The sequence below is a fragment of the Sylvia atricapilla genome, chromosome 6 (genome assembly GCF_009819655.1).
Source record: "Sylvia atricapilla isolate bSylAtr1 chromosome 6, bSylAtr1.pri, whole genome shotgun sequence".
Taxonomy (NCBI): Eukaryota; Metazoa; Chordata; class Aves; order Passeriformes; family Sylviidae; genus Sylvia; species Sylvia atricapilla.
This window is the reverse complement of record NC_089145.1, coordinates 544,273-563,399: the sequence shown is the minus strand read 5'-3', so window position 1 is coordinate 563,399 and position 19,127 is coordinate 544,273. Positions and strand designations below refer to the sequence as shown.

Sequence of the window (19,127 nt, the reverse complement as noted above, 5' to 3'; positions counted from 1 at the left end):
CACAGTGTGAATGGGGACACGGCTATGGATGTGGGTCACAGCTGGGGACATGGCTGGGTTCAGGGGACACGACTCGGGGAGACAAGGCTGTGAATAGGGGTGACATCTGGGGACACAGCTGGAGGCGAGACACAACTATGGATTCAGGACACAGCTGGGGGGGATACGGCTGGAGGCGGGACAAGAGCAGGCATAGGGGACAGCTTGAGGACCTGGCTGCAATTACGGGACACAACTGAGGGTCGTGACTGGGGACGGGGGTCACGGCTAGAGGGGACACGGCAGGGGGCACAGGCGCGGGACGTGACTGTGGATGGGACACAGCCAGCTGGGGACAAGGCTGGGTGGGCACGGCTGGGGCTATGGATGAGGTGACACTGGCTCTGGATGGGGTGGCACTGGCGGGCACGGCTGCGGGAGGGGGACATACGGATGTCGCCGCTGCGCGCGGGAGTAAAAGGGACGCTGCCCCTTTAAGAAGCACGCACGAGGGGCGCGGTCCCTGTTGGGCGTGGCCTGCGTTAGCCCCGCCCACCGCGCGCCGGCGGGCGGGGCGCGGGGCGGTGGCGGGGGATGACGTCATGCGGCTGCGCCCGCGGCGGCGCATGCGCGGCGGGGCCCGGGGCCTGGTCGGGCGGCGCGGAGCCTGCGGGCGGGGGGCGCCGGCGCCGCCATGTTCCGGTACCCGGTGAGCGGGGAGGGGCCGGGGAGGGGCCGGGCGGGGGCCAGAGCGGGCGGGGCCCCGCGGGGCTTGCGGGAGAACCGCGCCGGGACGGCACCGCGCCGGTGTAACGGGGCGGGGGGGGTATAACGGACTGGGGCAGGGCAGGTAAAATGAGCTGTGGAGGGCGGTCACTGAGGGGGTCTGAGGGGCTGGGAGAGGGCTCCAGGGTGGCAGAAAGAGTCTGGTGGGCACTGGGGACCTATAACGGGCTGCGGGAGCGTATAACGGGAGGGGTCACTCTCTAGGTCTGGAGGGGTCACTGGGCAGATGTAACGGGTTGGGGGAGTCACTGCGTAGGAATAATGGGTTGGGGGGATTTCCAGGGGTGGACAGTGGGGCTGGGGGAGGTATCGCTGGTTCTGGGGGGGGTTTATTGTATAGGTATAATGAGTTGGGGGGTCATTAGGAGGTACGGTGGGGCTGACCCCATTCCTGACTGTCCCAGTCCCTGGAGGACTGCCCACTGGACGAGGATGAAGATGCCTTCCAGGGCCTGGGGGAGGAGGATGAAGACATCGACCAGTTCAACGATGACACCTTTGGGGCGGGGGCCGTCGGTGAGACCCTGAGTGTCACCCCCAGATCTCCCTGACCCCACAGATCCCCCCGGCCCGCGTCCCTCACCCTGTGCCCCCTTGCAGATGACGACTGGCAGGAGGCCCACGAGCGGCTGGCGGAGCTGGAGGACAAGGCCAGCTCGAACCGGGAGCAGGACGGTCCCGTTGGGAATGACGGGGATGTTCTGGGTGACCCCGAGGACGCGCTGGCCGAGCGCCTCACGCGACTCGTCATCGACAGCGAGCTGGAGGACCCGGCCATCATGCAGGCCGTGCACACCAGGGAGCCCCTGCAGGTAGGAAGGGGCTGGGAGAGCCGGGGGAATGTGGGGATGGATCCCACGGTGCCGTCCTGACTCTCCTTGTGCCCCGCAGCAGCCTGGAGGGCTGAATTCCAGCATCTGGGACAGCTCCGCCGTGCTGCGGCGCATCCGGGGGCCGCTCCTCACTCAGGTAGGGTGCTGGGGCCAGGGGCCCTTCCCTGCTGATCCCAAATACCTGTGGCGGCCAGCTGGGTGGGATGAACTGTTCCTGGGATAGTGGAGTGTCCCGCTTCCCTCTGGCTGCATCTGTGGCTTGTAAGGGACCCTCACAGCTGTCTCCCTGTGTCCCCTCCCTTGGGCCCTAGAGGGCTGGGATGGCGGATTTTTGCTTTGCTGGGATGCCTGGTGATGTCTGAGGGGTTTCAGGGCTCCCAGCAGGATTTGGTAATGTTGATGCCTGGAGGCAGAGGATTTTTGTGTTGTTGTGGTTTCATTAAGAGTCAGGCTTTGAAGTGCTGCGTGTCCAAGCCTCTCCTGGCTCTGCCAGGCTGGGAGGTGACCCAGAATTCCCACCCCACGCCCTGTTATCCAAAAACGGGACGCTCTTGGCAGTCACACGTGATCCAGGAATGCCCAGCATCGCATGGAGATCCCAGGGAATTGCAGTGGGATGTGGAGAGCTGGCAGGAGGAAGTGAGGGGACACTGACCCTCCTCCCTATCCCAGCCTGTAACCGCAGGGGGGTGTCTCTCCCGTTCCTCCCGCAGGAGATGCCCTCGGTGTCCGTGCTGGATTATGCCCTGCCCCAGAGGCCGCCGCAGGCTCGGGATGAGGAGCGGGATCCGTCGGAGCGGGCGCTGCCCCGGCGCTCCTCGTCCCCCATCATTGGGAGCCCCCCGGTCCGGGCCGTTCCCATCGGCACCCCTCCGAAACAGGCCGCCATCCCAAACTTCAACCAGCAGGTACCTCCTCGCTTCCCAGCTTCCCGCTGCTCCCGAGGGTGCAGGCTGCTTCCCAGGGGGAGTGACTGTGCCATTGCCTCCTCCCAGATCCTGTGTCCCAAGCCTGTCCACATCCGAGCTACCATGCAGCAGCGTTATCCCGCTCCCTATGGAGAGAGGATGTCCCCCAACCAGCTCTGCAATGTTCCGGTATCCAGCTTTCTCTTCTCCGTCTTTTTGGGGATTGATGACCAGACATCCCAAAACCTTCGTGTGTTCCTGTGGCACATCCCCACCCCACGGAGCCTGGCCGTCCTGGGCTTTGTCCCGTCTGCCGGTCGTGGTCTGTGATCGTGCTCCCTTTTCCCAACTCTTTCCCCAGAATTCCTCCCTCCTGGGCCACCCGTTCCCCCACAGCGTCTCTCCTGTTCTCACACACCTGCAGAGAGCCCAGCTGCTCGGAGGAGCCCAGGTAAAGCTCCTTCCCGTGCTGTATCCCACCTTTCTCTCTGTGGCTGTGGGCCTTGGCTCTCCGTGGCTCCTGCTGGCCGTCCCAGCTCCTTTGCCTGCCTGCCTGACTCCAGGTGTCCTCTCTGTCCCTCCAGGCCGGCCGAATGTCCCCCAGTCAGTTTGCCCGAGTGTCTGGGCTGGTGGGGAGCCCGCTGCCCTCCGTGAATCCCAAGCTGCTGCAGGGCAGAGTTGGGCAGATGATGTCCCCGGCCGGAGGGTTCCGTGCCTTTTTCGGGGCTCCCCCTGCCCCGCCCCCCTCACAGCTGCCGCACCCTCCGGGCCCCGGATCCCACCTGCAGAACCTGAGGTCGGTGCCGCCCCTGTCCCGGCATCCCGCCCGTTCCCTGCCTCCGTCCCTGACCGTTCCTGCTCTCCCCAGGCCGCAGCCCCAGATGTTCCGGCCGGACACGACCCATTTGCACCCCCAGCACCGCCGGCTCCTGCACCAGCGGCAGCAGCAGAACCGGAAGTGAGTGCGGGGACGGGGACGGGGCCGCGTGGCACGGGGACGTGTCCTCCTTCCGGGGTCACCTGTCCCCCCTCTCTGTCCCTTCCTGTAGCTCCGGTGTGCTCACGGGTGCCCTTCTTCTCCTGCCAGCCAGCACCGGAGCCTCAACGGCTCCGGGGGGGACCGAGGGGGCCACCGGAGCAGCCATCAGGAGCAGATCCGTAAGGATCCCTACGCCAACCTCATGCTGCAGCGGGAAAAGGACTGGGTGTCCAAGATCCAGATGATGCAGCTGCAGAGCACTGATCCCTACCTGGATGATTATTACTATCAGGTACTCGAGAGTATGACCTTCCCCCTGTCCATTTGATAGTGAGTGGGAAGAGGATGTCAATCCAGAGAGAGATGCAGTGGCTTGTTTTCCTCCCTGGAAGAGGAAGTTGGAGGGAACGGGGTGGGATCAGCATCTCTGGGAAGAGCTGACTCCTTCTTGGGTGAGATTTCCAGGAGTGAGGAGATGTTGGGGTACACTGGTTTCATAGGTTTGGGATAACAGGAGAGCAGCTCCTCTCCATCAGGATTGTGACAGAGCCAGGATAACACCCCTGGAATGAGTTAAGGGAGATGCTAAATGGAAAACAAGAGAGATCCTTCAGCAGGAAAAGGCTGACTTTGGTCTGACTGGGAATGGTGGTGGTGAATCCTGTGGGAATCCAAGGAGTGCAGTGGAGAAGGTGGATGGGGAGAGATTGTTCCTGCATTTTTCTGGTTCAGGAATAGGGAATGTCAGACAGTGCTGGGAAAAGCCAGACTTGGAGCAGGTGGAGCCAGGTGACGGCTGAGGGACTGTTTGAGGGTCCTCAGGGAGAGGGAAATGTCTGGGATGGACAATGGGAGACTTGACTGAGTGGGGTAGGAGAGCTGTGGCTGCTGGGTCCATCCTCTCCTGAGCTGGCAGAGTTTTTTTGGCATCTGTGGGTGAGCTGGTCCCAGTAGAGAGGAGGAACTGGTGCAGGATGTGAGTCAGCAAAGCTCTGCCATTGCGAAACAGGGTAGATGGGGTGGGGAGGCCTCGGCAAGGTGCCAGCAGAGCAAGGCAGGCTAACTGGGATGTGCTGGGAAGGACTGGGAAGCCCATAAGGACAGTGGATTTGTCGTTGTCCTGAGAGAGGGCTGAGGAGGAGCCTCGATCTCTGTCATCCTGAAGGATGGGAGAGGAGGATGGACTCGGCTGTGGCTTAAATTATGATGCTGAGAAGATAATGGAGCTGAGGAGAGGGCCAATGGTTTTTTGGGAGAAGGCTCTCAACATTTCCTCTCCCTGCCTCAGAATTACTTCCAGAAGCTGGAGAAGTTGGCAGCAGCCGAGGAAGTGCACGGCGATGGTCCCAAGAAGGAGCGCACTAAACTCATCACCCCTCAGGTGGCCAAGCTGGAGCACACCTACAAGCCAGGTAAAGCCCTCCAGCAGCCCCAGGGTTCCTTTTATCCAGGGATTTAGGGGGCTCATCCCTCAGCTTCCCTGCTCCCTCCTTCCTGCAGTGCAGTTTGAGGGCTCGCTGGGGAAGCTCACTGTCTCCAGTGTCAACAACCCCCGGAAGATGATCGACGCCGTGGTGACGTCCCGCAGCGAGGATGACGTGAGTTCCTGGCCTTCTTCCCTTCCAACACTGCCCTGTGGCTCCTGCCCACAGCCCTGACTCCCTCTTCCCTTCCTGGCAGGAGACAAAGGAGAAGCAGGTCCGGGATAAGAGGCGACAGACCCTTGTCACGATCGAGAAGGTGAGTTTGAAGGGAGTCATCCCGACACTCGGAGGTCCGCGGTGGGATAAAAAGTGGGCCAACCCAACACATTCCATGACTCCCTGCGTGATCCGTGCTTCCTGCAGACGTACAGCCTCCTCCTGGACGTGGAGGACTATGAGCGCCGCTACCTCCTGAGCCTGGAAGGGGAGCGGCCGGCCCTGATGGGAGAGAGGAAGCAGAAGATCTGTGACATTTATGACAATCTGAGGGGGAAGGCACCCGGGCAGGACAGGTGAGCGGGATTCGGGAGCTTCCGCACTCTGGGACCGGGGAAACCAGTTTTCCGTGTATCTGTTTGACTCTTGCAGGGGGCTGAAGTAACGTTTTGGGTTTTTTTAGCCATTTTACCCTCACTGTGGTTACAATGTCACAACTTCCATTCCCTCCAACTGGCAGAGTTGCGGATTAGGGATGTCATTCCCGTGTAGCTTTTCCCTCCTCAGGGATGTTTTGTGCGGCATGAGTGCGTTTTCCACCTGATGCTGGAGCAGATCCAGCCCTGGGATAACCCTGGGATGCTCCCAGGTGAGGGTTGACACCTTTTCCCTTCGCTCCTCAGGCTGAGCGATGACCACTTCATGCAGATCATGTGCATCCGGAAAGGAAAGCGCCTGGTGGCCCGGATCCTTCCCTTCCTGCCTCCAGAGCAAGCGGCTGACGTGCTCATGGCCACGGCCAGGAACCTGCCCTTCCTCATCAAGAAGGATGCTCAGGATGAGGTGAGGCTCCAGAGGCTGGGAGGGCTCCGTGTGTCTTCAGGATGGCAGTTCCTGCCTTTCTTGGGAGGGTGCCAGAGGTTTGGAGGGGCTGTGTGGGAGTGGCTCTTTGCAATTCCAGCCAGGCACAGGGAAGCGTGAGGAGCTCCCAACTGTGTTGCTTTCTCCACAGGTGCTTCCCTGCCTCTTGAGGCCCTTTTCCCACGTCCTCTACCACCTTTCCTTGGGAACAGTCACCAGCCTTGTGCAGCAGCTCACGAACCTACCTCAGAGCGCCGCCGCTCCCACCAACCTGCACCTCACTGCTGTGCTCCAAAACAAGGTGCTCCTCATCCCCACTCCTTTCCCAGCCTTGGGAATTGCCCCAGCGGCCTCTCAGCACTGGGGTGTTCCCCTCACTAATTAACAAGGGTGTCTAGCACATTAATTAACGGTCTGAGGTGGCCCCGGGCTCTGCTTCAGCCTGGCAGCAGCTCCTGGGTCTGTCCCGCTGTGCTCCGTGCTCCAGTGCTGGGATTTAGGGTGGGACTGTTGCTCCAGTAATTCCCTCTTGGGCTGGGGGTGCTCTGTGGTCTTTTCTTCCTCCTCCTCCTCTTGTGAATACAGCCAGGGATCTTCCCGCCCGTGCCAGCATTTCAGGAGGGTTGGGCAGTGCTGGGGATTCTCTCGCTCTCCCAGGGAGTGGTTGGAGGTGAGTGATGCCCTCCCTGTCCCCACAGTTCGGTCTGTCCCTGCTGTACCTGGTCCTGAGCCGAGGGGAGGAGCTGCAGAGCTCGGACACCAACACGGAGCTGATGCAGGACAACCAGTGGTGAGTCCCCGGCCCGGGCTGGGATGCTCCTGCCTGGAATGTCACCACATTCCCAGCCCCTCGGTAGCCTCCAGGCTCCCGGAACCCCCACACCTCTCAGTGCTCCCTTCTCCCCTTTCTCCGGCAGGACGGAGCTGATGCTGATGGCGACCCGGGAGCTCCTGCGGATCCCTCAGGGAGCCTTGGCCAAGCCTGTGTCCATCCCCTCCAACTTGATCTCCCTCTTCTCTCGCTACGTTGACCAGCAGAAGCTGAACCTGCTGGAGACAAAATTGCAGTGAGTGCCAGCCCCCTTTTCCCATGGGAATGTGGCCGTGTTTCACCAGAATGGAGAGACCAGAGGTGGGGGTGCAACTGGAGAAGGATTGGAGTGGGGAAAAGCAGCTTGGGGAGAGGGGAATTGTTGCCTCCCTCTGATCCTGCCACTCTTGTTCCCTGGTTCCAGCTTAGTGCAGGGGATCCGGTAGATCTCCGTGGCTCCTTGCCACCACCGGAACGTTCCAGAGGAAGGAAGGAAGGAAGGAAGAATGGAGGGCACACGGTTCACCCCACAACCTCCCCTGACGCCCGGCTTTGGCACATGGGGCACATCTGCCCCCCAGTCCCTGGATCAGCAGGAAGAGGGGGATGTTTGGCTGCTCCCCTCTTTCCCACAAAGTGCTGCGTTTCCCTGCTGCTCCCAATTTCCCCCGACTCCCTCTGCACCCCTAAAAACTGCTGCTTCCCCCCCAGACACACACACACACACACACACACACACACACACACACACACACTACTGAGGATCCTGAGAAGCGGGGAGCCCCTCTCTCCACGTCCATGTGCAGGGGTTCCCCCTCTCCTTCCTGCTCCTCCTCCAGCCCCTCTCACAAGCACTGAGCTCTGTTTCCTGCCCTTCCCCACACTTCACACACCTGTTTGGCACACTCGCCTCGTCTTCCCAAAATTCGGCTCCTTCCCTCCCGCCCGGGATCAGCCCCAGCAGCTCCGGGGTGGGGGGGCACAGCCGGGTCTCTCTCTGTCCCCTCCGGATCGGATCCGAGTGGATTAAGCTGTGCTGCTCCTTGGGAAGGTGGTGGTGGTTGGGGGATAATTTTACTTCTCTCTCTCTCTCTCTTTTTTTTTTTTTTTTTTTTTTTTTTTTTTTTTTTTTTTGGCTTTTAAAAAGAAAAAAAAAAAAACCAAGAGATTTGCACATGTAGGGATTTTACACCCTGGAATTCCTCCTGGCATTAACCAGCCCCCCCTCTGCTGCTCCTGACCCTTTCCCTGTCCTTTTCCTCTGACCGATCAAGTGGAAAGTTCATTTATTATTATTATTTTATTTTATTGCTTTTTGTCCTTTTCTCCTGCCTCTTTTTTTTTTCTTTCCCCCCCTGTTTTCCCTTTTTTGCTTTTCTTCTTAATTTTATTTGCTTGCTGTACTTTTTTTCTTTTCTTTTTTTTTTTTTCTTCCTCATCCCTCCCAGTTTTTGGTTCTGGTTAATGAGAATAAAGTTTCTAAATTTACATTTTTATAGGGTATTGTAAATAAAGATGAATTGTATACGGCTGCCAGCCTGGCCTCTCCTTCTGTGGGCCGTGCGCGACCCCGCGGTGTCCCCGCTCTGTCCCCTCGGGGGTCTCGAACCCGCGACACCAGGGAGTACCACCGAGGGCAGGGGGCGTGGTCCTGCCTCAGCCAATGGCAGCGCGCGTAGCGCGAAGCCCCGCCCCTCCGCCAATCGCTGGCGGGTGACTCACCTCGCGGCGTCAGCACGCGCGGCGCGCCGCTCCCGCACCCATTGGATCCCCGCCTGATTGACAGCTGCTGTGTCCGCCCTCCGCCAATCGCGACGCGCGAACCGCCCCGCCGGCGCCCTGACCGCCAATGGGGCGCGGACGTGGGCGGGGCGAGTGACGGCAACGCGCGGGGCGGTGGCGGCGGCGGCGGCGGCGATGGCGGAGCTGCGTGCGGCGGGCGCGGGGCCCGGCCCGGCCGCGCCCCCCGGCCCCGTGGCGCTGCCCGCGGCCCCGGGCGCGCCCCCGGCCCTGCCCTCACCGGCGGCGAGCGTAGGGGCGGCACCGGCACCGACGGCGGCACCGGCGGCACCGACAGCGTCGGCGGGCGGTGGAGCGGGCGCGGGCGGCGGCGGGGCCGGTCCCGGCTCGGCCCGCGAGGGTTGGCTCTTCAAGTGGACCAACTACATCAAGGGGTACCAGCGCCGCTGGTTCGTGCTCAGCAATGGACTGCTCAGCTACTACCGGTACGCACCGGGAGCCGCCCCGCCGCCCCCCGGGCCCCCCGTGACCTTGGGGCCGGGCTGAGCCCCCGCGGCGGGAGGAAAGCGGGTGTGAGCCCCCCTCACCGAGCGGGGGAGCGCCCGGGGCCGGCTGGGAAGGAGGGCGGCTGTCACCTCCCTGTCTCCGCGGTTGTCGCCTCCATGTCACGGGGGATGTCACCTCCCGGTTACCGGGGCCGCTCTTTGGCGGGAGGGGAGTTGTTAGCCTACTCCCCGTCGCCCCTCTGTGCCAGCAGGAGAGGGGAGCGGTTGTCACATCCCTGTCCCCGTGGTTGTCACCTCTCTGTCCCCGGGATTTTCACGTCCCTGTCCCCGTGGGTGTTCGAGGGCGGGTGGGGGCCGGGATCTGCAGCCCCCTCAGCCTCCCGCAGCTCCCGGATCCCTCTGTCCATCCCGGCGCCTCTTCCCGGTGGCCTCGTGTGTTGTCACCCGCGGGGACACCTGAGCCCGCCCCGGGGGGGCCTTGTCCCTCCATTATTCATGGGGAACCGGAGCCGTCGGCAGCTGCCGGCTCCGGTTACACCGCTGGCAGCGGGGGGGCAGCGGGCTGGGGCTGGCCGGGCCGGGGGTGTCCCGGCTGTGTGTCACCTCTGGCACCCGCTGACGTGGAAGGGGAGTGCCAGCCTGGCGCGGCCTCTCTGGGACTTCACCCTCGTCCCGGGCTGTGCCAGGATCCCGGAAGCACCGGATCCCTGAGGCTCCAGGATCCCTGGGGCTACTCCCGGGGGCCGTGGACTTGTCTCCCCAAAGTGATATCCACAGGCTTGGCCCTGCTCTGGCGCCAGCAAACCCTCCCTATTAATAGCCCTGGCTGCTGGACTGGGAATGCTGAGCCCCCTGCGCGGCCCCCCGAGGGCTCTGCCTGGAGATCCTGGCCCTGTCCTTCCCTCACTGCGGCTTTCCCCTGCAGATCCAAGGCGGAGATGGGCCACACGTGCCGCGGCACCATCAACCTGGCCACGGCCAACATCACCGTGGAGGATTCCTGCAATTTCATCATCTCCAACGGCGGAGCCCAGACCTACCACCTCAAGGCCAGCTCCGAGGTGGAGCGGCAGCGCTGGGTCACCGCCCTCGAGCTCGCCAAGGCCAAGGCTGTCAAGATGCTGGAGGAGTCAGGTATGGAATTCCTGGATCCATGGCAGGGTCACGGTGCACTCACAGGGTGAAATCCCGGTGCCTGACAGTGCCCAGCGTAGGATCAGTGTCCTCAGGGTGTGATCCCAGTGCCACACGCTGTCCTGGTTCCCAGAGCCCCACAGGTGGCAAGAATCCCAGGGCAGGAGCCCGGTGCTTGGAGGACTCAGGGCAGGATCCCAGTGTCTCCAGGGCAGAATCCCAGTGCCTCACAGGACCGAGAGCAGGATCCTAATGCTCAGGGAGAAGAATCCCAGCCCTACAGGGCACAGGTTCCCAGTGCCCCCAAGCATAATCCCAGTGACCCCAGGACAGGATCAGAGGGCAGCATCAGTGTCCTTAAGGCAGGCTTCATGTTCCTCACAAGCCCAGTGTCCCCAGGGCAGGATCCCAGTGTCCTGGGCAGCATCCCAGCATCTCCAGCAAGGTTTGGAAGGGGATGGCCGTGTCCATGCACGTGTGACCGCAAAAGCCTGGTGTGCACAGAGATGGACCGTCAGTGTTTGCGAGCCCTCAGGGATTTGGGGATCCCCTCGTTCCCTTCCTGGCAGCCCCACCACCAGCTCCTGGCTTGACATGACAATCCCACACTCTGCGTGCCTTCCCCTCCCGCAGACGACTCCGGCGACGAGTCGGTGTCGCAGACGGACAAGACGGAGCTGCAGAACACGCTGCGGATTTTATCCAGCAAAGTGGAGGACCTGAGCACCTGCAACGACCTGATCGCCAAGCACGGCACGGCCCTGCAGCGCTCCCTCAGCGAGCTGGAGGCCCTGCGCCTCCCTCCAGACAGCACGGACAAGATCAAGCAGGTCAACGAGCGCGCCACGCTCTTCCGCATCACCTCCAACGCCATGATCAACGTGAGTCTCCATCCCGAGGATTCCACGGTGGGATTCCACAGCTCCACTTCCGTGCTGAGCACTGTTTCCCCACAGGCCTGCAGGGATTTCATGCTCCTGGCACAAACGCACGGGAAGAAGTGGCAGAAGTCGCTGCAGCAGGAGCGGGATCAGCGGATTCGGCTGGAGGAGACGCTGGAGCAGCTGGCCAAGCAGCACAACCACCTGGAAAGGGCTTTCCGGGGGGCCACTGTGCTCCCTGCCGGCACGGCCGGCACTGGAGGCTCTGGCAAAGGTGAGGAGGGGCAAGTCCTGTGCCCAAGTGTCTCCCGGATGCTTCCTGGGATTTTCCGAGCCAGGCTCAACGTCTCGCTCTCCTGATCCTAAGGGACGTGGCTGTCCCATCTCACCTGTGCAGCCAAGTGATTCTGGCATCTACAACAGGGTCCAAACTGGCTCCTCTGAGCCTTATCTGACACTCCGACAGAGCTGGGGTGGGGTGTGACCCCTTTGTCTTGCTGATGGTAACAAGGGAGCCTTCTGTGGGAAACTGGGAATGATGTCCTTTCCTCACCAGTCCTGTCCCCTTTCCCAGACCTGTGCTGCCCTGCCAAAGGTGACCTGAGTGATGAGGATGATGACAACAATGAGTTCTTTGATGCCCCAGAGATCTTCCCCATGCCTGATGTCATGGGCCACAAGTGAGTTTCAGGGGAGAGAGGAATACTCTCAGTGCTCTGCCCTGCTTGGGAATGTTCACCCCCTTTCCCCCCTTCCCAGGAGAACTGGGAGCAACATCAGCGGCACCAGCAGTGACATCAGCCTGGATGAGCAGGTGGGATGGAAGTTTATGGCTTGGTGGTGCCCAAATTCCCATTGAAGTGTTTTGGAGGGGGGGTGGGTCACAGGGATTTAACAACATTTGTCTCCCCTCTCCCTAGTACAAGCACCAGGTTGAGGACACCAAGAAGGAGAAGAGAACACGCATTCCCTACAAACCCAACTACAGCCTCAACCTCTGGAGCATCATGAAGAACTGCATTGGGAAGGAGCTGTCCAAGATTCCCATGCCTGTGAGCACAGATGCAGTGGGCAGGTGGGAGCAGGGTATCCCAGACCCCCCGGGGTTTTTTTGACCCATTCCCTTTTCCAGGTGAATTTCAACGAGCCGCTGTCCATGCTGCAGCGGCTGACGGAGGACCTGGAATACCACGAGCTCCTGGATCGGGCAGCACGGTGCGAGAGCTCCCTGGAGCAGCTGTGCTACGTGGCCGCTTTCACCGTATCCTCCTACTCCACCACCGTCTTCCGCACCAGCAAACCCTTCAACCCGCTCCTGGGAGAAACCTTTGAGCTGGATCGCCTGGAGGAGAACGGATACCGCTCCCTCTGCGAGCAGGTGCGGCCGGCTCCTCTCTCCCAGCCTTTCCTGGGCCGTCGGGATGGCCGCCACTGAGCTGTCCCCAATCCCATGTCCAGGTGAGCCACCACCCGCCGGCTGCCGCCCACCACGCTGACTCCAAGAACGGCTGGACGCTGCGCCAGGAAATCAAAATCACCAGCAAATTCCGAGGGAAATACCTCTCCATCATGCCTCTGGGTGAGCACCCCAGGAGTGTGTGGGGGTTTTGGGACCCCCCGAGGCTCCGGGTGTGGTTCCCAGCACAGTCTCCCTCCATCAGGTACCATCCACTGCGTCTTCCACTCCTCTGGCCACCACTATACGTGGAAAAAGGTGACGACCACCGTGCACAACATCATTGTGGGGAAGCTCTGGATAGACCAGGTGGGAAGTTGGGGATGGGAGGTGTATGGAAGCGTGGATCCGTGAGGAACGGGGCATGGGTGGGTCTGACTGTCCTCTCTCCTCCACAGTCAGGTGAGATCGAGATTGTCAACCACAAGACAGGGGACAAGTGCATCCTCAAGTTTGTCCCTTACAGCTACTTCTCCCGGGATGTGGCGAGGAAGGTAGGGACACGGAGCCATGGAGCACCCCAGGCTGCTCGTGACTGCCCAAGTGTGTCCTGATCCAGGCTGTCCCCTCTCCTGCCAGGTGACTGGAGAGGTGATGGACCCCTCGGGAAAGGTGCATTTTCTCCTGCTGGGCACATGGGACGAGAAGATGGATTGCTACAGGGTCCAGCTGGGAACCGGGGACAACGGAGCCGAGGCGCGGCCACGAGCCCACGAGGCTGAGGACAGCCGGGTGCTGCTGTGGAAGCGGAACCCGCTCCCGTGAGTGGAGAAAACGGGAATGAGGTGGCCTCGGGAGGGGGGTGCTGTGGGGCTGGCGCTGAGTCCCGTTCCTTGCCGTGCCATAGGAAGTACGCAGAGAACATGTACTACTTCTCGGAGCTGGCGCTGACCCTGAACGCTCCGGAGAACGGGACGGCCCCCACAGACAGCCGGTGGCGCCCGGACCAGCGCCTCATGGAGAACGGGAGGTGGGACGAGGCCAATGCTGAGAAGCAGCGGCTGGAGGAGAAACAACGGCTGTCCCGCAAGCGCCGCGAGGCCGAGGCCGCCCGCGCCACCGAGGACGGTAAGGCGGGGCTGTCAGGCAGGGATGTCCCCCTCGGTGTCCTCCCCCAGAGCCTCACCCCGCTGTGCCCCCCAGGGACACCCTGCGATCCCTACAAACCGCTGTGGTTCGAGCGGAAGAAGGACCCGGTGACCCAGGAGCTGGCGCACGTCTACAAGGGGGGCTACTGGGAGAGCAAGGAGAAGCAGGACTGGAGCTTGTGCCCGGATATTTTCTGAGCGTGGCGAGGAGGAGGAGGAGCGGCGTGGGGGGGGGAGGGATGAAGGCCAGGATCCCCCCCCGTCCATCCGTCTGTCTTAACCGTGCGTCCCCGCGCCTCGCCGTGAGTGCCGGCCGGGCTTTGCCTTAGCCCACCCAAACTGACCTTGGGGAACAGGAGCCAACACAGCCCCCCCAAACCCGTGCTGGAGCCGGGGGGGTCCATTCATCCCACCCACCTCCTCGGCACCCTGGGGTGGGGGGCACGGCCGCCCCTGGGGTGGGGGGCCCCGGGGAAGGCGCTGCGGGGCGAGCCCAAGGCTGGCCTTGGTCTCTCCCCTCCCCTTTTATTCCCGTTCCTCTTCGCCCCCAGGAGTTTGGGTGCTTTTGGGGTCCGGAGGGGGCCAGACTCCCCTCCCCCAGCCTGTTCTATAGGTGTATATTATATATATGTAGAGAGCAATCGGGGTCCCCTTCTCCCCTACAGCCCCCGGTTGGGGGGGTCCCCACCCTCTCCGGGGTGGCCCCCACATGTGAGGACCCCCCATGAGGTGCCTTCCCTGTAGGTTTAGGGCAGGGGGAGGGCCTGGGTTTTGGGGGGTCCCTCCAGGGTGCAGTGGGGCCCCTGCACCCCCAGACACTACAGGGGTGGGGAGATGCGCCATGGGAGGAGTCTCTGCACCCCCGAACCTGAAATTGGGGGCGTTTGATGCCTTTTTATTTTTTTTTTCTTTTTTTTGGGTTGTTTTTTTTTTTTTTTTGTCTCCAGAAAAAGAACTAAATTAAAATCTGTGAATGCCCCAACCCTGCGCCTGCTCTGTGGGATAGGGGGAGGGTCCAACCCCTCCCTGTGATTGATTTTGGGGGGGACCCCCTACTCCTGTAGAGATCTGAATGGCATCACCCAAACAGGGACTTGAACCCCGTTCCTGGGTTTCTCCAGGTCCTGCTGCCTTGTGATAGGTGGGGGGAATTGAGGGGTGGCTCCTGTGTCCTGCTGTGTTCCCCACGGGATTTGGGGTGCTGGGGACACTCTGGGTGACTTCCTGGGGGGATGGACCCTTGACCTCTTCCCAGGGAGCCCTTTTGGCCCAGAGGGTCACCTGGTCTGGGGGGGAGCATCCGAGGAGGAGAGGTCCTGAGAACCCTGGAACCCTCTGGGGACACTTCCCTGGGGCTGGGATGTCCCAAGGGATCCTGGGGACGCCCTGGAGTGACACAGCTTCCCCGTGTCCTGCCCGTCCCCATGGTACGTGGCCTCTGATTGGCCAGCTGGCATGAGAAGCGCGTGCTGATTGGTCGAACTCGTGCCCTACCTCGCGCTCATTGGCCAGTTGATTTGAGCGACCGTTCCGGGAGGGCTGGAGTTCCCCCGCCCACCTTGAATTGAAGTGTGCTGATTGGCTGGCCGATCGCAGCGGGTCAGATCCAGCCAATGGGAGGGCGCGGTCTGGCCCTGGAGCCACGCCCCCTGGGCAGCCCCGCCTCTTGTCCCCTCGGGACGCCGCTGTCCCTCACCTCCGGGGGTGGCCAGGGGAGACACTGAGCCCACGTCCCGCCCCAGACCACCAGACACGTTCCTCCAGCTCCGGTCACAGGGGTTTATTGGGTCCCCCGGCTTCTGCTGGCTCTGCCACGACAGCCGCTGGCTTTTAGGGTCGGGGGTTTCGTGTCTGCCCCATTCCCAGATGCTCCACTCCCGCTGTTCTCTCTGAACCCTGATGCTGGCAGAGCTCTCGGGTCGGTTGGCCGGGCTGGGAGAGGGGGGTCATCCGGGGGACCCCTCCTGCCCGGTGTCTCCGTTACCGGGATGACAGCATCATCACGAACTCTGCGGGGCGAGGAGGGGACGTCAGGGGACCCGGGGCTCAGCCCCCTGCCACGGCCCCCCGGGAAAGGGGGTCCCCTCACCGTCGAAGTCCACGTGCCCGTCCCCGTTGAGATCCACGTCCTGCAGGATCTCGTCCACCTCCTGCGCCTTCAGCTGCTCCCCCAGCAGTGCCGCGATGGCCTCGCGCATCTCGGCCGTGCTGATCTCGCCGTCCCCGTTCATGTCGAACTGCGGCACCCACGGGGCTGGGATCACCCTCCCACCACGGCCACCAGCACCCCCCAGCTCCCTGTGGTCACTGTCTCCTCTGCGCTTGTGGTCACCATCATGGTCATCGTTCCTCCCCGGTCACTGTTCTCTCCATGGCTGTGGTCACCCCATGCTCATTGTCTCTCCTCCTGCCTGTGCTTGCCCCGTGGTCATGGTTTCCTCATGGCCACTGGGTCACCACCATGGTCACTGCTCCCCCATGGTCTTCCTCTGCTCACTATCCCCCCCATGTCTTTGGTCACCATCTCCCCACGGTCCTCCCTATGGTCACCATCTCCCCACGGTCTTCCCGTGATCACCGTCCCCTCCACGCCCCCATCATCATCGTCTCCACCAGGGTCTTTTTAGGGTCACTGTCCCCACCATGCCTGTGGTCCCCTCATGGCTGTGGTGCCCTGAGGAGGGGACGCCGTGCCCGCTGTCCCCATGGCGATGGCCGTACCTCACGGAAGGCAATCTTGAGCTCCCTCACGCCCACCATGTGCGCCGTCTCCTCCCGCAGCTTCGGGCCCATCATCTGCACAAAGTCCTCGAAGTCCACGCGGCCACCCACTGCGGCAGGAAGGGGACACCCTCAGCGCTCCAGCCACCCCCTGGTCCCCTCCCTGGCCCCCCGAGCCCACTCACTCCTCATCTTGATGTGCTGGGAGATCTCGATGAGCTCCATCTCGGTGGGCATGTACCCCAGCGTGCGCATGCACTCGCCCAGGTCCTTGTAGCTGATGTAGCCATCCTGGTCCGTGTCAAACTCCTTGAAGGCATCCAGCAGCTCTGGGCACGGCCATGGGTGGGGACAGGGACATCGGCAGGTGTGGAGGGTCACACGGACACCGTGTCACCCTGGGGCAGGTCCTTTCTTGGATGTGGGAGACCCCTCCTCCATGGCCATATCCCCGTGGCAGATGACATGCCCTGCCATCCCCCCAGGCCCGTGTGCCCACCCCGTCCCCTCTGCTCACCATCCAGCTCCTCCGGTGACAGCTCCCGCTCCTGCATGGGACACACAGAGGGGGTGACAGCAGAATGAGACCCGTGTCTATCCCCCCTCCTTGCCCCCCCCCAAATCTCGCTGTCACCTTTGTTAAGCGTGGGCCAAAATTAACTCCACCGGAGGATTAGTGGGATTGGAGGCAAAGCCCCGCCCTGCCCTGTGCCTGCACCTCCCACCTGCCCTGCTGCACTTCCCGTGTCCCCCTTCTTGGTACTCATCCCAGGGGTGTCCCACCCCGGGACCCCCAGGCTCTGGATGGGATGTGCCAGGTGCCCACGGATGCTGTCAAGGGGGTTTGTACTTCAGAGGTGCGGGGGATGCAGCATTTTTACCCCTCCAGAGTTTAGCTGCCCCTGCCCAGGATGTCCCCTCAGCATGTCCTCTCTGTCCCCAGGGCCCTGGAGTGTCCCCAACGCCATTCCCAGCACCCATGTCCCATCTATCCCCATGGTTCCAGGGTGTCCGTGACTGTTCCCAGTGCCCCATATCCCTTTCACCCCCAGGTTTCCAGACTGTCCCTGAAGCTATTCCCACTGTCCCCATGTCCCCATCTCTGGGGTCCCGGAGTGTCCCTGACTGTGTCTCCTACACTGTCCCTACAACCTTTTAATCCCCAGGGACACAGAGTCACCCTGACCAGTGCCCAACATTCCCTCCATCCCCAGGGTTCTGGAACACCCTCATTGTCCCCATCCCACCATCCCTAAACCCATTCTGACAGCCTCAATGCCCTCATCCATCTACAGGGTCCCGGACTGTCCCTGTGCCCATGCCCACTTTACCCACGGAACAGCCCCACTGTCCCCATCCCCACTGTCTCATGTCCCCATGTCTCAAACGCTCCACCACATCCCCTCCATCTGCAGGGTCCTGAACTATTCCTGTCCCCACCCTCACTGTCCCCATATCCTCTCCATCCCCAGGGTCCCAGAGTGTCCCTGACCATGTCCCCAACGCCCCTGTCCCCCTTCCATACACAGGATCCTGGAGACTATCCCTGTCCCCATCTCCAGCGTCCCCGCATCCCCTCCATTGCCAGGGGCCCTCCGTCCCCACCCTGATGCCCGTGTCCCCTCCGGCTGTCCCCACCTTGCCAAAGACGGTGTTGAGGAAAGGGGAATAGGTCTTGGTGGCAGCGGCGTGGGGGTCCGCGGGACCCTTCTTCCCACTCTTCTGCCCGTGGCCGCCGTGCCGGGGCTCCGAGCCAGAACTCTTGGGGGCCGGGGCACCGACGTCCTCGGGGGCTTTGGGGGGTTTCTCCCCCTCCTCGTGCCCCCCTTTCCCCTTCTGCGGGGGCTCCGTGTCCTTGGGGGTCCCCTTGTCCCCGCGGGAGCGTGGCATGGGGCCGCGGCCGGGTGGGCAGAGGGCGGGCAGGGAGCGGGACCCCGCGATGGCCGAGCCGGAGCAAGGAGCAGGGAAATCCTCTTACACCCCCCGTGACCCCCCAGACCCCCCCCGCCGTGGGCCCGGCAGGGCAAAGCCAATTAGCGGTGATTAATGGCAGGAAACAGCCACGGGCACCGGCCCTCGGGCAGAGCCACGCGGCCACCGCGCCCCGGCCACCGCATGGGTCCCCAGGAGCGTCCCGGGGTCACCACGGAGGCCGGCAGTGACACCTCAAAGCCACCACAGTGTCCCCAGACCGACCCACACATGCCCAGCGGTGTCACCGCGAGGCCACCACTGTGTCCCCTAACGTGGCACCTCTCCCCGCGCTCCCCCCACCTCCAAGGTAGGTCCATTTATTGTCCCCCCAGGACGGGGACTGCTGCGGTGTCCCCAAGGCATGACCGGGCGGGCACAAGGTGGCACAGGGGAGGGAAGGGACACCCCAAAGTGAGAGCAGGGGAAAGCCCGGCCCAGGGGTGACCTGGGTCACCCTGGGGTGACACAGGGCGGCGACACCGGTAGGGGTGACAGCCTGCCAGCAGCATCCTTGCTGCCATCGCCGCTGTGCCCGCCGCCACGGTCACCCCTGTGCCACCCACCGCCGCTGTCCCCGGGCACTGGAGCCCTGCCGCCCCCGGTCCCCCCCGGTCCCCCTCGATCCCCCCCGGTCCCCCCCGGTCCCCCCCGGTCCCCGCCCCCGCCGCTCCCCCCGCCCCGGAGCCGCGCACGCGCGGGGCGGCCCCGGTCACTTCCTGCCCCGCCCCCGCCGCCGCCGCCGCTCCCGCCGCCCCCGACACCGGCACCGGCACCGGGCACCGACCCGCCGGTGAGTGCGGGCGCCGGCACCGGGCACGGGCTCCGGTCCG

General features: G+C 62.8%; 3 protein-coding genes across 6 annotated transcripts; 2 read left to right on the top strand and 1 right to left on the bottom strand.

Moving 5' to 3' along the window:
* Positions 1-557: 557 nt before the first annotated feature.
* PATL1 (PAT1 homolog 1, processing body mRNA decay factor) lies at positions 558-8,333 on the top strand. 3 transcript variants are annotated; one of them, XM_066320386.1, is made up of 19 exons: positions 558-688; positions 1,170-1,281; positions 1,366-1,577; positions 1,660-1,734; positions 2,312-2,506; positions 2,594-2,695; positions 2,868-2,957; positions 3,091-3,302; positions 3,375-3,464; positions 3,594-3,777; positions 4,774-4,897; positions 4,986-5,083; positions 5,166-5,225; positions 5,333-5,481; positions 5,809-5,968; positions 6,138-6,287; positions 6,685-6,776; positions 6,904-7,053; positions 7,222-8,333. In XM_066320386.1, exons 1-19 carry the CDS (start codon positions 674-676, stop codon positions 7,241-7,243), a joined length of 2,292 nt encoding a protein of 763 aa, XP_066176483.1. In that variant the 5' UTR covers positions 558-673; the 3' UTR covers positions 7,244-8,333. The 3 variants fall into 3 exon arrangements, with proteins under 3 accessions (XP_066176483.1, XP_066176482.1, XP_066176484.1); XM_066320385.1 differs by having other exon boundaries at positions 1,657-1,734; XM_066320387.1 differs by lacking the exon at positions 2,594-2,695 and having other exon boundaries at positions 1,657-1,734.
* A 378-nt stretch (positions 8,334-8,711) lies between these two features.
* On the top strand, positions 8,712-14,656 carry OSBP (oxysterol binding protein). Of its 2 annotated transcripts, XM_066320383.1 has the most exons (14): positions 8,715-9,022; positions 9,969-10,177; positions 10,811-11,058; positions 11,134-11,332; positions 11,633-11,738; positions 11,818-11,872; positions 11,979-12,110; positions 12,191-12,436; positions 12,517-12,637; positions 12,720-12,823; positions 12,913-13,008; positions 13,094-13,275; positions 13,362-13,582; positions 13,658-14,652. In XM_066320383.1, exons 1-14 carry the CDS (start codon positions 8,715-8,717, stop codon positions 13,798-13,800), a joined length of 2,370 nt encoding a protein of 789 aa, XP_066176480.1. In that variant the 3' UTR covers positions 13,801-14,652. The 2 variants fall into 2 exon arrangements, with proteins under 2 accessions (XP_066176481.1, XP_066176480.1); XM_066320384.1 differs by having other exon boundaries at positions 8,712-9,022; positions 13,362-14,656.
* Positions 14,657-15,374: 718 nt separating this feature from the next.
* Positions 15,375-18,280, bottom strand: LOC136363133 (calcium-binding protein 2-like). Its single transcript, XM_066322221.1, has 6 exons — positions 17,962-18,280; positions 16,841-16,871; positions 16,509-16,652; positions 16,324-16,433; positions 15,692-15,839; positions 15,375-15,611 (listed from the first exon to the last, which is right to left on the bottom strand). The coding sequence occupies exons 1-6, from the start codon at positions 18,211-18,213 to the stop codon at positions 15,583-15,585; spliced, it is 714 nt and encodes a 237-aa protein (XP_066178318.1). The 5' UTR covers positions 18,214-18,280; the 3' UTR covers positions 15,375-15,582.
* Between the last annotated feature and the right edge of the window lie 847 nt (positions 18,281-19,127).